We start from the raw sequence: 16,794 nt of genomic DNA, 5'->3' as shown, positions 1-16,794 counted from the left end.
CTCGTCCACAAAAGCCTCTGTAACTTGTTGTTTTTCCATTACCTCCGCCTCCATCTGCTTAGCCTGGGTTTCAATCTCTTGTTGACTTTGCTTTTCTTTATTCCCCTCGTATGTTATACATGGAGATGTTGAGTCCATTTTAAGAACCTTATAATAAAATTCTTCCGCTTTTTCAACAGTATTTAGTTGGTATCTTTCTCCTTGATATCTCAATATTATTCCAACTGGAGCATCCCACCTAAATGGGATGTTTTGTTTCTTTAGCTCAGTCACCAAAAAACCAAAATCCTTTCTATCTTTTAGCATCTTGGGCGGTAGCTCTTTAAATATCCAAATCTTCCTTCCATACATTTCAAGAGTGGAGTTAAAAGACTTTTGCACGATATCATTTCTTATTCCTTTATCGGTAAAGTAAATCACCACATCTCTAGGCAACTGCCTTTGCTTTGCCACCCAAGAATTTGCTCTGTAGGCCTTATCAATCTTACAGAATACCTCTTCAGGACTAACTTTTAAAATCCCCGCCAGAACTTCAGCAGACATCTTTCTCAAATCTTCTCTTTTATCTTCCTGTATTCCCCTAATTCTGACCGCAAATTCCATAAATCTGAATTGCATCATTATGACTTCATTTTCAATCCTTTGTTTTGTATTATCTGCATTGTAAGTCTTGTAGTCAGCTTCCTTTATTTTTAGCTCTACTTCTGAGCTATTTTCTTGAATCGTTGTTAAATCATTTTCAATTCTTTGTATTTTATTATCCAAATTATGAATCTTGTAATCAACTTCCTTCATATTAGACTCTATTTCTGAATTAAACTTTTCATCCATCTTTATCATTGCGTCTAAGAAACTTATCATATGTTGCTTGAATTTATCATACTTTTGTTGAACCAACTCTTTAATTTCCTGTCTAAATTTTTCAAGGTTTTGGTTCACAATCTCATCATGTCTTGCCATCTCCTCCAATACAAATTGCGTTAGATCTTTAAAGCCATTCCTCTGCATCTGCAAACTCAAAACTTGTTCATGTGGTTTATGAATGGGGGAGCCCCCCCACAGCTTGGTTGTCTGGCTTTGTGAGTTTTAACGCCATCCTGCCACACAAGCAGATTTTTTTTTCCTTTTTCCCCTTTAAAGAAGAAGACTTCTCTCCAAACAATACCAATATCAGCCTCTAAGAAGGAAGAAGCATGAAATAAAAAAATTTCTCTTCACTTCTAGCCAGCACTGTTATCTCAGTTACTTTGTAACATATTAAACTAGTCAAACGGAAGTACTTTCGCTTTCAGCTCTTCTCAAGCCTCAGCCAGTCGCCATTTTAAACTTTCTTTTTTCCCCCCTTCCACTCTTCTTTGCTTTTAAAGTCAGTTGTTAGAAGTACTTGCAGTTTAGGGTCCCAGGTCCAGATTTCATCCTTCTTATTCAGAAAGTCTGTTAGTTTTCGTTGGTTGGTCTGGTCCCATCACCTGGCTCTGCAAAGCGCAGAGTTCACCCGAAGCCCGGAGCAGCGGCGAGGAAAATAGGGAGCCTCATACTGCTTCCTCCCCAGAGGTAAAAAAGAACTCTGGGGACTTCGCAGAGGGGACTGCCTCTGTGGACTGCCCTCGCCAGCTCTGTCTCACGTTTCATTACTTTGCTTACCAACTTTCTTCTAAGTGTTTGAACTTCCCTGCTATATTCAAGAACAAAGGTACCCAAGAACTTTTACAGAAAGTTGGTTACAACAGATAGTTCTCATTTAGTGACTGCCTCAAACAGCAACCATTAGCAATTACAATGGTATGAAAAAGTAACTCTGGGACTAATTCAGTTCAAAATTCAAACCTTTATTGTCAGACTATAACATGTGTACTATGAGATTGGCTGAGCCTCCCTTCCTGCACCCCCCCCAGCACAATGCAACTCACAGTGAAAGACAAAAAAAAAAAAACCTTATCCCAGTGAATCCTGCTAACAATCACCCAATCCTACTGCACCATGTGAACTTATTGCATGTTGCGCCGGACCCACAAGTCAATCGTACTATGTTGTTGTAGTTATTTTTCATTCAGAAGTCTGAGAGCCCACAGCTAAAAACAATTCTTCAGCCTATTTGTGCAGCTCCTATGCTCCCGATGGAAGGAGAATAAAGAAGTGCTGACTAGGGTGTGAGTCATCCCTGAGGATTTTCCTCACTCTTCTAAGGCAGCAAGCCCTAGCGATGTCACCTAGTGGTATCAGGGGACAGCTCATGATGTTTTGTATGTGCTTATCACCCTCTGTAATGTTTTTCTATCCACGACTGTCAAGTCAGCATATCACATCGTAATGCACTGAGTGAGGACGCTTTCTATTGTGGACTGATAAAAGGTGGTCATCAGTTATTGTTCTGCCCACATTTACAACCTTTACAGGGTCTGGGTCTGGTTCTCCTCTCTCTTTCTCTCTGTCTGTCTGTCTGTCTGTCTCTCTCTCTCTCTCTCCCTGGGTCTATCTGTCTGTCTCGGTCTCTCTCTTTCTCTTTCACTTTGTCTCTTTCTCTCTGTCTGTCTCTCTGTCTCTCTGTTGACCAAGTTGCTTGTCCCAATTATAGTTCCTAGATGCAGACTACACATATAAAGGGGCAATGCATACATTTTTGTACGTGGCAACAATTTTAAGATTTTTAAAAATATGCTACAGACATTCTTTTTCCTACCCATATATACTCATCTTCTACACTTTCATATGCCTGATGCTTGATATATCTTATGTGCAACATATCCAACTCTTGTGACTACAAGGAATTAACATAATACTCCTAAATTAAAGGGCATTCCATCTTTGTTAAAAAAAAAAACCCAAACAATATACATTACCAATTCAAATTGGGTTGTTCAATATTAATTCATTATTACTATCTTTGTACTTATATCAGCAGTAAAGTATGAATGTATGAAGAAAAAATAATACCAAGGGGCCTTGAGGCTCAGTTCGTCTCTGAGTTAAAAAGGCTTCAGTGACATTGGTATCTGCAAATCAATAAAACAAAGAGTCAAATCTTATTTATTAACTGCAGGCCTCTGTTTAAAGACTATTCTTATGGTACACAGAGAAATTACCCTTAACAAAAGGTACAATGACACTTTATTACATACATGTATGTTATTTGTGAAATCAGAAGCAGAGAATAAAAAATGATCAGTTACATAATAGTATAGGTGTATGAGCCTTTGAGTCAGCATTGACGCCCAGCAGCTGCCTGGACAAGTTTTCTTACAAAGATTTTGGAAGCTATTTGCCATTGCCTGTGTATTAAGGCTGAAAAAGAATAACTGGGTCAATGTTATCCTGCTAGATTTGTGCTTAAGGCAAGCTAAAATCCATGGTTTCTAGTCTGGTTCAAACTGTCCAAGTAGTATGGAACCTTCTGAAAAAAATGACCCTATCAAGATATTACTAAAGTAAGAAGGAAAAAAAGCTATGTTCACTTAATTCTGCATGCTATACCAGCAAAATACATTCCCCAATATATTTTTGTGTTGCCACTTCCTTTCATAGGCAAGGTTAATTAGTTCAAAATAGTTTGTGGGTATGAGTAGGACAGGGAAAGTAAAAGATTTTGAAAGTATTACTTTTTGATGCTGATGATGATAATGATGATGACGACGACGATGATGATGATTACAATAATATTCCTTTAAGGATGTCTTTGAATTCAGGAATTTTTGCTGAATGAAAATTTAAAATAAAATGCAGAAAAGTGTAATCATAAAGAAAATGCGTGGTACTTTGTATTAAGGCATGAATCCTTTGTGCCACCTAATTCAATAGAAACTAGTTCAAGTAATAGGTAAAAATAAACTAAAATATAATTTGTGTTAAAACTGAGGTATGTAACATTATTCTACATTTAATGAAGCTTTTTAATAAAACCTTTATATTCAGTTACTTTCCCCACCACTTATTTTAGAAATATATACATGTGTATATCAGTGGTGGGTTTCAAAATTTTTTACTACTGGTTCTGTGGGTGTGGCATGGTGGGCGGGGCATGGCTTGGTGGGTGTGGCAGGGGAAGGATACTGTAAAATCTCCATTCCCACCCCACTCCAGAGGAAGGTTACTGCAAAATCCCCATTTCTTCCCTATCAGCTGGGACTTGGGAGGCAGAGAATAGATGGGGGCGGGGCCAGTCAGAATTTTTACTACCAGTTCTCCAAACTACTCAAAATTTCCGCTACCAGTTCTCCAGAACTGGTCAGAACCTGCTGAAACCCACCTCTGGTGTGTATGCACTGCTTTTAAAAAAATAGTTCCTAATGCTAATAAAGTAAAAAGGCTTTATGAATTACAGGTAGTCTTCGACTTATGATCACAATTGAGCCCGGAATTTATGTTGCTAGGTGAGAAATTTGTTAAGTGAGTTTTGCCCTTTTTATGGCTTTTCTTTCTACATTTGTTAAGTGAATCGCCGCAGTTGTTAAATTAGTAACATGGTTGTTGAGTGAGTTCAGCTTCTAACTTTGCTTGTCAAAAGGTTGCAAAAAGGTCACATGACCACAGGACACTGCAACCGGCATAAATAGGAATCAGTTGTCAAGCATCCAAATGCAAATCATATGACATGGGAATGCTTCAATGGTCATAAGTGTGAAAAAATAATCATGTCCTCAAGAAGCCTCAAGAAGCCTCCTCAAGAAGCCTTCCCTGGATCCGGCAGTATTAGCCAACTATCGTCCTGCCTCCAACCTTTGCTTTGTGACGAAGGTTGTTGAGAGTGTGGTCGCACGACAGTTTCCACAATTCCTGGAGGAAATGTCTTATCTAGATCCGTTCCAGTTGGGCTTCAGGCCCGGGCACAGCACAGAAACGGCATTGGTCGCGTTGGTAGATGATCTCTGGAGGGCTCGGGACAGAGGTTGCTCCTCTGTTCTGGCCCTGTTAGACCTCTCAGCGGCTTTTGATACCATCGACCATGGTATCATGCTGCACCGGTTGGAAGAGTTGAGGATGGGGGGAACCGTGCTATGGTGGTTCTCCTCCTTTCTCTCCGACCGGTCGCAGTTTGTGTTGGCAGGGGGGCAGAGGTCGACCTTGAGGCCTCTCATATGTGGAGTGCCTCAGGGGTCAGTTTTCTTGCCCCTTCTGTTCAACATTTATGTGAAGTCGCTGGATGAGATCATCCGTGGCTTTGGGGTGAAGTACCACCAGTACGCTGATGACACCCAGCTGTACATCTCTACCCCTGGCCACCCCAACGATGCCCTTAAAGTAATGTCCCGGTGCCTGGAGGCTGTGCGGATCTGAATAGGGAGAAACCGGCTCAAACTCAACCCTTCCAAGACTGAGTGGCTGTGGTTCCCGGCATCCCGATATGGTCAGATGACTCCATCTCTAACTATTGGGTCTTTGGCCCCCTCGGAGAGGGCTCGCAATCTGGGAGTCCTTCTGGATATGCAGCTGTCCTTGGAGGAACATCTGACGGCTGTGGCCAGGGGGACTTTTTGTCAGGTTCGCCTGATACACCAGTTGCGGCCCTTTCTTGATCGGGATTCCCTGCATACAGTCACTCATTCCCTCGTCACCTCTCGCCTGGACTACTGCAACACTCTCTACATGTGGCTCCCCTTGAGGGGCACCTGGAGGCTCCAACTGGTCCAGAATGCGGCCGCGCGGGTAGTTATGGGAGCTGCATGGCACTCCCATACAACACCTCTCCTGCGTGAGCTGCACTGGCTCCCAGTGGTCTTCCAGGTGTGCTTCAAGTTGTTGGTTATCACCTTTAAAGCGCTCCATGGCATAGAACCTAGATATCTTCGAGACCGCCTGCTGCTACCGACGGCCTCCCATCGACCTGTGCACTCCCACAGAGAGGGCCTCCTCGGGGTGCCATCAGCCAAACAATGCAGGCTGGTGACCTCCAGGGGGAGGGCCTTCTCTGTGGGGGCACCCACCCTCTGGAACCAACTGCCCCCAGAGATAAGGAGAATCCAAGACCTCAGTGCCTTCCGCCATGCCCTTAAAAATTTCTTTTTTCAGCAAGCAGGGCTGGCTTAATACTTTTAAATATTTTTAACTGGTTTGTCATTGTTTTTTAATTACGGGGCCAAATTTATATATATCTTTTTAATAGTATTTTAATGTTTGTAGTTTGTGTTTTTATTTGGCTGTACACCGCCCTGAGTCCTCAGGGAGAAGAGCGGTATATAAATTTGATATAAAATAAATGATATAAAAAATAAATGTCCCTTTTTTCAGTGCTGTTATAACTTTGAACTTTGAACTGTTGTAAGTCGAGAATTACCTGTAATTCATTCCTTTCCTCTTTGGTAGACATTATCTAATAGAAAAAAAATAATAACTCTGAAAGGAAAAAGAAACAGCAAGAATGTCCTGTTACATTCTATTGCAACAGAACATTCAAAGTTGATGATATACTAAAACATTAAGAAATACTGCCCAATGTGTTCTTTTCATTAAACAGTAGCCTATTTATTTAAATAATTTATATAGCTGTCCACCTTGCAAATAGAAAGTCTCAGTGGATTACATTTAATTAAAATCAGAAACAAAGCAAAGCAAAAAGCAACACAATCTATAATTTAAGACCAATCAGGTATTCTATTTCCAACCATTTCAAATGGCCTCTTCAACTCTCTGGCTAGGACTCTCCTTTCCTACTAAAATTTGACTGCGGTAAAGATGTTGCAATGGTTCTCCTACTTCCTCCAGGGCCGGTTCTAGATTCTAACCTGGTCTGAAACTGGATGAAAAGGGTCCTGACAATCTGTTTCTTGTAAGATACTCTGAAACTGCAAAGTGATCTCCTTCTCAACAACCTTCCCTGAAAAAGGAAGATGGGACAAAAATTGTCCAGTATTACTAGATCCAAAGGGGACAACAGACAACCATTTCTTTAATGATCTTTTCCTCAAAAGTGCAGTTACCATTGCCTGGTTTCAAACATGTATCATCTCACAGAAAGCCTTAATAAGCAGGAAAGGACATGGATATAATACATAGAGCGCTTTACTTATAGATCTCAGGGTTCCAAGTAATACATCCCATTTAATAAGAACTCGGAGGCAGGCAAATTCCTCAATGAACATTTTATTGGGACATATCAAATTGGCATGATCCTGGTGAAAAACTGACTCTAAGTGGAATGTGTAGGAATAGGAACACAGACGAGAAACCAAACTTCCAGTAGCAATGTTTATTGCAGATAATGACTCAGTAAAACCAACATGCAATTTCCGGCTGAGAGCCCCTTTTAAAGGAAAACTGTCAGCCTTTAACCAATAACTTTAAAATATGTCCTGCACCTGCATGGCAGAAGGAAAGTCTCTGCACACGCCTGCGCGGACATAACACCCCTTCTCCCTTCCTCGGGGAAACTTTGTAAATCACAAACATAATCATCCAGATACATTGGTCTACGGCGGCTTCGTGTCAACTGGCTCTCCTGTATTTCTGTCGGGCCCTCACACGTCGACTGCATTCTTGATGATTCTTCAACTACATCAGATGGTTTACATATATTGTCTGCCCCCTGCCTCCCTGAACATATCCTTCAGTCGGAGATGGGGAAAAGCGAGAGGAGCTCTGCGGCAATGGACCCTCAATAACAGGTGTTTCATTCTGCACTGGTCTCAGCCCTTCAGATACCCTTTCACTGCGTTGTCCCTCTTGCTCTTCTGGATTCTCACCCCAATTTATTTCTTCCAGCTCCCGAATGGCTGTCCCCCTCACTTGGCTCTGAAGCTGATTGATATGTTGGTGCCACAGGTGCCCATCCTCAAGCTCCACCCAGTACGAATGGGGACCCATAACATCTGTAATCTGTGCCGACACCCATATGGGTTGACCGGTATAATTCTGGGCGTATACTAGATCACCTTGCTCAAAGGTTCTGGCCGTACTTTCCCAGTCTATGAGGGTTTCTGTCGAATAATCAGGGTATATTCTATCTAAATTTGTTCTCAGCTGGTGACCCATAAGTAATTAGGCTGGGCACTTTCTGGTGACTACAGAGGGAGTGACATGTTGGTTGAACGAATACTTATCAAGTTTCTCTTGATAGTCCCCTGGACCCATTCGAGTCAAGGCCTCTTTCGTCGCTCGCACCATTCGCTCCGCCTGTTACTCACGGGGTGAAATGGCGTGACCAGGGCATGACGTATTCCTTGGTTTACTAGGAATACCTTGAATGACGTTGCCGTAAATTGCAGCCCATTGTCTGATACCAACATGTCCGGCAACCCATGTGTCGCAAACATTTTGTTTAATACCCTAACAATAGCGTCCGTCGTGGTTGACCTCATTATGGCCATCTCCAGCCATTTGGAATGGGCATCCAGAACAATCAGGAAGGACAACCCCTTTATTGGCCCTGCAAAATTGAGATGTATTCTAGACAGGGGCCTTTCGGTGTTTCCCAGTCCCGTGGTGATGCTGCAGGAGGTGCCAGTCTCGATTCCTGGCATGCTTGACACAACGCCACCCACTCTGCAATATCTCTATCTATATTTGGCCACCACAGATAACTACGGGCCAACGCATTCATCCTTATAATTCCAGGGTGGCCTTTGTGTAGAGTCTCTAATAATGATTTCCTTAGCCTTGAGGGTATCACTATCCGATTCCCCCACAATAGGCAACCCTTCTCCACTGAAAGTTCGTATTGCCTTGCCCAGAATGGCTTAAACTCTACACTCCCTGTCTCTTTAGGCCATCCCCTCCACACCCAGTTTAACATTTGCATGATTGTTCGGTCTTTTCTCGACTGGGTTTCCACTTCTGCAATCGTAACAAGAACGGATGGCATGGTCTCAATCATCAGTACTGATGCTGCTGGAGCTGGATCCTCCACTAGATTAGGTAGCGGACATTGGCTTAGGCTGTCAGCATGGCCCAGTTCTATGCCGGGTTGATGTATAAGTCGATAACTATATGCTGCTAAGAACTCTGTCCAACACGTCGTTCTTGGGGACAGGACCTACGGTGTTTGCCGGTCCCCCGCAATTAGTCCCAAAAGTGGCTTATGATCTGTCACTAAATCAAATCTCCTTCCATAAACATATTCGTGAAATCTCTTAATTCCAGCCACCGCAGCCAATGCCTTTTTGTCATATTGGCTGTAGTTTCTCTCAGCAGATGATAATGTCCTGGAAAAGAATGCTATTGGAGCCTCATGATTGTCTAGAAGGCGATGACTCAAAACTCCCCGGACTCCAAATGGGGATGCATCACATGTCAGAACTAATGGCAGACATTCATTAAACTGAACTAAGATGCTATCTGAGGAACTTAATTCCCCCCCCCCCACCAATGCAGCTGCTTCTCTGTGCCCCCATACCCATGGCACCTTTTTCCCCAATAGTTGATGTAATAGTTCAGCGACAGATGCCTTTTGTCGCAAAAATACACTATAGAAATTGAGGAGCCCTAAAAAGGCCTGGAGTTCCATCTTATTCCTTGGTGTTGGTGCAGCCTGTATTGTTTGTACTTTCTCCTTGGTGGGGTGCAATCTGAACGTATCGACCAGGTATCCCAGGAACTCGATTTGATTTACTGCTACTTTACACTTTTCTTCCTTTACCTTTAGTCCAGCCTCTTGAAATCTTTGTAGCACTAGTCGTAGTCATTCAAATAATTCTGTTTTATTGGTAGCGGAGATGAGCATGTCATCGAAATAGGGCACAACCCCCGGGATGCCATATAACAAACATTCCATCAGGCTTTGAAACAACCCTGGGGCCATGCTCACCCCAAACTGTAGGCAGTGGCAACGGAACACCCCCCCAATGTGTTATGTTTGTTTGGGCTTTGGCAGTGGAGTCATCTATAGGGAGCTGCTGATATGCTTGGGCAAGATCTAACTTTGCGAAGATCTTATTCACCCCCCCCCCAACGAATGTAACAAGTGCTGCACCACTGGTAACGGATAAGCATTATGTTGAAGAGCCCTATTCAACGTACATTTATAGTCCGCACAATATTCACAAATATTGACCCGTCTGGTTTCAGTGGCGTAACAATAGGGGTCTCCCACTTGGCGTGGTCCAGCAATTCCAGTACGCCTTGCTGAATCAATTTATCTAGTTCTTCGTCAACCTTTGGCTTTAGTGCAAATGGCACCCTCCTCGGTTTCATTCTTATTGGTGCCACCTTGGGGTCCAAACTGAAGGATATCGGAGTACCCCTATATTCTCCCAACTTTCCATCAAACACATCGGCGAACTCTTTACTCAACTCTCCAATGGTTTCACCCTGGATTTTATTAACCCCGGTAATCTCTAACCCCAATGCTGCAAACCAATCCAGTCCCAGGTGGTTAGGCAGTGCACCTTCAACAACAACCAATTTAAGTGGCCTGGAGAAGTCTTTATATTCTACGTGGAATGTTCCGCTACCCTTAATGGGGATGATATTTCCTTGATAATCTCTCAAATGCATACGACTACGCATAAACTTCCGCTCAGCTCTGTGTGGTACCAATTGCTGTAGAATCTGCCAGGATACAATTGTTGTATCCCGTATCCACTTCCTTCTGGCAGGGAGATCCCGCAATAAGGACAGTAAAGTAAATTTTACTACTTCCCAGAATCCCGGTTTGATTGCTCACCCCCTCTGAATGACAAGCATCTGTGTTAATAGTAAAACACTCATCCTCTGGGGTTATTAGCCTTGGTGGGCCACACTTCACCTCCATATTTCGAATTGAAGTCTGTCCAGTTGGGGGAGAGGGCAGGCAACGCAGCACGGAAAACTTGTGCTAGGTGACCCTTCTTCCCACACCGTCTACAAATGGTGTTTTTATGGCGACACATAGCTCTCGGATGGTTTCTGCCGCACCCTATATATGAGGAGAACAACTTTTGATCCTCTGTCCATCTGCGCTCCTTGCTAGCCGCTCTCAACCGATAGACATCATCATGATTATTTCCTTTATCTTCAGTGTCCTCCCTTAATTCCACCTCTCCCCAATGGACGGTTTCCCCGCTTCTAGCTGCCAGGGGGCTGCCTGACTTCTGTATCTCTTCCTTCAATCTATTTGATGATTCGGCGGCTTGCGCCTCCTGTACTGCTGTCTGTAGCATTAACGTTGGTTTCACCAATAATCGTTTCTGTAACCGAATATCCCAAACCCCACAGACCAATCTGTCTTGAAGGGCTTCATCTAAGTTCAAGCCAAAAAGTCCCATTCTGATGTAGATACTCTATGTACAAAAGGCCCCAAATTTAACTTCCAGATTCTTAGCTGGGAAACAACAACCTAGCAAATAACCAGTCAATGTACAGATCATCTGAAAAAAAACCTGAATCAGTTTAAGGAAGCTTCCTGTGTTTACTAATAAATTATCTAAAAATCTTTTATTTTCAAGATAAAATGTAACTTCAATTGCCACTCACGTGGTCCAAAATCCACGGTTGAATAAAGGCCTTGAAGAGTTCCACAGCGCAAAAAAATCTTTGTTGCACCATCTGTTGTGAACAGGACTACTTCATTCCCAAGGTACTGGCGAAAAAGATTCTTCAGGTAACGGAGGTAATGAAAATCACATGCGAAATAACTTCCATATTCATTTTCAACCTAATTAAAAAACACCCACATATAGACAAGTTCAGTAAGAAAAGATGGAGACCACAAAACAATATGAAACTTCAAATGTAAAGAAAAAAATACAGGTAGTCCTCAACTTACAACAGTTCACTTAGTGACCATTCAAAGTACAACAGCACTGAAAAAAGTATCCTAAGACCATTTTTCATAGTTATGACCATCGCAGCATCCCTATCTCATGTGATTTACATTTGGATGCTTGACAACTGGTTCATATTTATTATGGTTGCAGTGTCCCAGGGTCATGTGATCCTCTTTTGCAAACTTCTGACAAGCAAAGTCAACGGGGAAACCAGATTCACTTAACAGCTGTGTTACTAACTTAACAACTGCAGTGATTCACTTAACAAATGTGGCAAGAAAAATCATAAAATGGGGCAAAATTCACTTAACAAATCTTACTTAGTAACATAAATTTTGGGTTCAATTGTGGTTGTAAGTCAAGAACTACCTGTACTCTGGTCAAAAAGTGTAACATTAAATATAGGACAAAAAGTACCAGATAGTACTAATTTGTAATTACACCAGAACAACATACAACCATATTTGCTAATTTTATAAGAATATTAAAAAGAGGCCTTTCCATCAGGCTTTATATACTGCTACCTGCAATTTAGCTATAGTGACTTGGACTATTACTGCCTATTAGATAGTAATAAGGAATCAGAAATACTAAGCAACTGTGAAGTTTAAATGAAATTAAGATAATCCTGTGACCTGTTGGGTTATCCTTTGAAATAAAAGTAGTGCAGTCTGATGTGAACAGAATGAACATTAAAGTTAGGCTGACCATTTACCGTATTTTTCTGAATATAAGACGCACCTTTTTATCCCCAAAAAGAGAGTGAAAATCTGAGTGCATTTTATAGTCCGAATGTATCCCTGCCCACCCACCAGCCCCCACCCTTCAGACATTTTCGGGCAGCTCCAGACAGCGGGGATCTGGGTAGGGGCACAGCCTGAGGAACAAACCTCTTTGGGATGGTCTGTGGGGGGGAATCTGCCCGGCAGCTTCGGGGAACAAGGCGGGCCCCACGGTTTGCAGCTGGTCACCCCTCTGGCTACCCAACAGGCAGCTCGGGGCAGACAATGGTCGCAATGACTTCACTCCCCAGCAATGTGAGGAGCTGCCACCACCACCTAAGCTCTCTCCGTGCCTGGGAGCCGAGCCAAGCCGAACGGGAGCCCTTAAAGTGAAACGTCCCTCCTTTCCAGCTACCACTGCCCATTGGCCAGATTCCCCAATGCAATTCTCAGAGCCGCATTTCAGGTGGCGGCCAGTTCCCCTGCAGCCTGCGGCCAGTGTGCAATGGGGAACCGGGAGCCGTTTTGGATTCGGGGAGGGGATTACAGCACTGCCGCCTGAAAATGCTTTTCTTCCCATTGCATATTGCAGAGCCACGTGCTCTCATCTTCCTTCTCAGCAGACTCACCTTCCCTGTCCTCCTGGCCAAATCTGCCGCCTGAAACGCGATGCACTTTTTTGCCTCTGCACACCCCATGTTTGGAACTGGGAAGGGGATCGTGGGTCTGCCACCCAAAAACGCTTTCCTTTGGAATCGGGATGGTGACCAGCTGCAAATCATGGGGCCCGCCTTGTTCACCAAAGTCGCAGGGCAGATTCCCCCCCCGACCATCCCAAAGAGGTTTGTTCCTCAGGCTGTGCTCTGACCCTCCCCCCAGAGCATGCAAGGGGTCTCTTTGGGGGAAAGCGAGTAGTCCCTGCAGATCGCAGGAGTATCCCGATAAGTTTTCTGGAAAAGAACTTCTCAGTAACTGACGCCCTCTTTCCCAGCCGAATCTCCGAGGTACCTCTCGCTTGCAGGAGGAAGAGGAGGGCGGTGTAAAGCAGCACCACCTTAAATGCTGGTAGGCAAAGGTAGAATTCTTTTTTTCTTATTTTCCTCCCCCAAATTTAAGATGCATCTTATACTCTGGTGCATCTTATACTCTGAAAAATATGGTTTTTTATCCCAATATGGACTCTCTAAAACAATATTATAGATAGAAAAATACCTGTCATGGCAAACAAAGTTCAATGATAAATCAATATTTACTTAAACAAATAAATTTTCCAGTATGCATTCCTGTAACATACAAAATGTGGCTGTTTTAATTACACCACCTGCATGGACATGTTTTTTTTTTATTTATTTATGGGAAAAACTGGAGAAAAGTCCTCATGAGAATAGATCAATTCAAAAATGAACTCTTAAATTCAGGGTCAAAGCTTAATGTAACTTGAAATTCAAAATACATCCATCCCCAATTCTCTATTAACTATAACTGGAAAACATCAAATGGCAAATAAATGTCAGATTACATTTATTTGTTCAGTTTTTAGCCTACTGTGGGATTTTATTTTCTTAAGAGAGATGACACATAAATGTTTTCCTTTAAATAGAATTGTGTGTGTTATTCTTATTTCTAACAGATTTCAGAGTAATTTTTAGTCATTGCTGCTGTTTCAAGTAGTTTTAATCATAGAAGGATGCCCAACAAGCCATCATTACAGGTATATATCTACATAAGACAGGAACCGGAAATACCTCACAGGAGCATCTGAAGGCAGCTCCTTGAGAGTCAGGGAATACATCTCAAACTAATCCTGCCAAGACTGCAGACATAACCACTGTAACATGTTCCCTTTTTCATTAATACAACTATCACATTTTAAAACATTATAAAACCTTATTAACCTTATAAGCATTATATATATGCATTAAAATGATATAAAGCACTGTATTATTAAAACCTTATAAACGTTATAAAACATTGTGAAACATGCAAAGTTCCGATGCAAGCAACTGTAAAATTTTCCCTTCATATTAACACAACTATCACACATTAAAACATTATAAACCTAATTAAAACATTATAAACGTTATAAAACATTGTGAAACATACAAAGTTCCGATGCAAGCAACTGTAACATCTTCCCTTCATATTAACACAACTATCACATATTAAAACATTATAAACCTTATTAAAACATTATAAAGGTTATAAAACATTGTGAAACATACAAAGTTATGATGCAAGCAACTATATCATCTTCCCTTTTCATATTAACACAACTATCACATAATTAAACTTTATAAAACATTGTAAAAGAGTTCAAATTGTAAAAAGAAACAATATAACACTTTCTACAAGTTAAGTCTGTCAGGTGGTTGCGAACATCGGCCGCTGCGAGTGACGACTGGCTCTCTTGTGCCGACTGGCTTTCTTTGCACTATGGGCTTCTCTGACCTCACTGGAACCGCTGGGCTCTTCTCGCCACTTACTAGAGTGTCCGGCGCTCGACTGCTATCAGGTATACCCACTTGCTCCAAGCTCTCATCAACATTAATCTGAGGCCCCATCCCTGTGCATTCCTCATTGTCCATGGGTTAAGTGCAGCATGGTAATACCAGATACATCTGGCCTGTTCACAGGATATGTAAAATCTGGCCGCTCAGCTACACACAAGTCTACCCGATTATGACAATATAAGGTTCCTTCAATGTCCACTAAATAGGAACATGGAGCTACTTGTTGTAAGCAGCTACCATTTTCCAGTGATCTGTTCAATCTCCAGGCGGTGGTTTCATATGAATCCATTCCCCAATCTTCAATTCTGGCAAATCTCTAGCTAAGTTGTCATATCTTGCCTTGACTGCTTGTCTCTCTTCAGCCTTAACTTTTCTGGAATCCCTTGTATCACCAAGCAGCCTGTCGACCGCTGGTAGTGATGTCTTTAGTCTCCTTGCCATCAGTCTCTGTGCTGGACTACTGTCCATGCCCTCAGATGAGTACTTCTCCAATGTAGAATGGCTTTCCATGGATCTTTATCTTCACTGTGAGCTTTCCTACATAGATTCTTAGAGATCTTCACAGCTGATTCAGCTTTGTCATTAGCTTGTGGATGATGCTGTGAAGAGGTCACATGCTCCAATTCCCACTCAGCGGCAAATTTCCTAAATTGTAAACTCGTAAACTGAGAACCATTATCTGAGATCACTTTATCTGGTTGGCAATAACGTGCAAACTGAGTTTTGCATCTCTTAATGGTAGTCTCAGCCGAACAGTCCGTGAGGACTTCAATTTCCCAAAAGTCAGAATAATGATCAACTAATATTAAATATTCTTTTCCTGCATAGTTGAATAAGTCCATGCTAACAATCTGCCAAAGATGTGATGGTATCTCATTTGACATCATGGTTTCTCTTTGTTGTGAATATGCATATTCATTGCAGGTGGAACAATTGCTAACAAAGTCCTTGATTTCACCCTGCATGTTGGGCCAGTATCATGGGTTTATCTATAGCATGCCCCTCCGCCAATATGGCTTGAGTGTGTGCGCAATAACATCTCTGCTCTCATTAACCTAGGCACTATGACTCTTGGGCCCTTGTACAAGATCCCGTTTTGTACGGCGATCTCATCTCTGAAAGACATTAAAATAGCCTGCTTGATTAACTTCGGTGAAAAAAGCTTGTTCCTTGTTGCAACCAGCAGACTGTCTGATGCTCATGTTCTCCTCCGAGTGTCACATGATCACTCAAGGTATACTCAAGGAATCACTAATATACATTTCACGTCCTGGCTTGTAGACAACATTAAGGTTGTAAATGTCAGGTGTGCCTCCTTTCAGTACTCAAGAAAGAAAAACCCCAACTAGAGAAAGGTACTTTTACTGAGTATGAACTGAATGCAACCAAAGAAAAGCAAGGTCTGAGACAATAGGTGCGAAAATCACATATAGAAAGCATCCCTAAAACCCTCTCCCCAATCATCCAGTCAGGGTTATCCAATCCACCTCCCCCCCAGGGGTCATGTGGGGTGCAGCATTCAATGGTGCCATCCTCCTGGTATGCCACAACGGTTGACCTTGAGTGGTTATCAGCGCTCTTCTCAGCTTCAGAGAAAACGCTGAAGAAAACTTTCTCTCCTCTTCTCCACCAGCGTACTTCCCCTCTCCCAGACATTCAAACAGCTCCCCCCTCCCTCCTTTTATTGCAAACAAGCAATAAAAAGGTGGAGGCTGACATTCAGCCCTCCTGCAGAAAGACATTATTCCTACAAGAAAAACAGAATAAGGTAACAGATAATTACAGATCCAGGAACATGACTACAGCTCCAAGATTAAGGTTTATAAGGATATTTGGAATAAAAATGACTTTATTCCCTTCACTTTCAGGCAACTCAACAATAAAATCCAT

At 42.3% G+C, this 16,794-nt stretch overlaps 1 protein-coding gene across 4 annotated transcripts in view; it reads right to left on the bottom strand.

Moving 5' to 3' along the window:
- The window catches only part of GLB1 (galactosidase beta 1), a 196,346-nt gene that overhangs the window by 51,957 nt on the left and 127,595 nt on the right, over positions 1-16,794 (bottom strand). For all 4 annotated transcript variants that reach the window (XM_034404139.3, XM_034404140.3, XM_060683667.2 and 1 more), the window contains 2 exons: positions 11,380-11,560; positions 2,935-2,993 (listed from right to left, as the gene is read on the bottom strand). In XM_034404139.3, coding sequence (XP_034260030.3) covers positions 2,935-2,993; positions 11,380-11,560 — 240 coding nt within the window. The remainder of the gene's footprint in view (positions 1-2,934; positions 2,994-11,379; positions 11,561-16,794) is intronic.

Source organism: Pantherophis guttatus, chromosome 4 (genome assembly GCF_059756535.1).
Source record: "Pantherophis guttatus breed Tessera chromosome 4, ASM5975653v1, whole genome shotgun sequence".
Taxonomy (NCBI): domain Eukaryota; kingdom Metazoa; phylum Chordata; class Lepidosauria; order Squamata; family Colubridae; genus Pantherophis; species Pantherophis guttatus.
The sequence above is the reverse complement of the archived record's forward strand: the minus strand, read 5'-3'. Positions and strand labels throughout refer to the sequence as shown.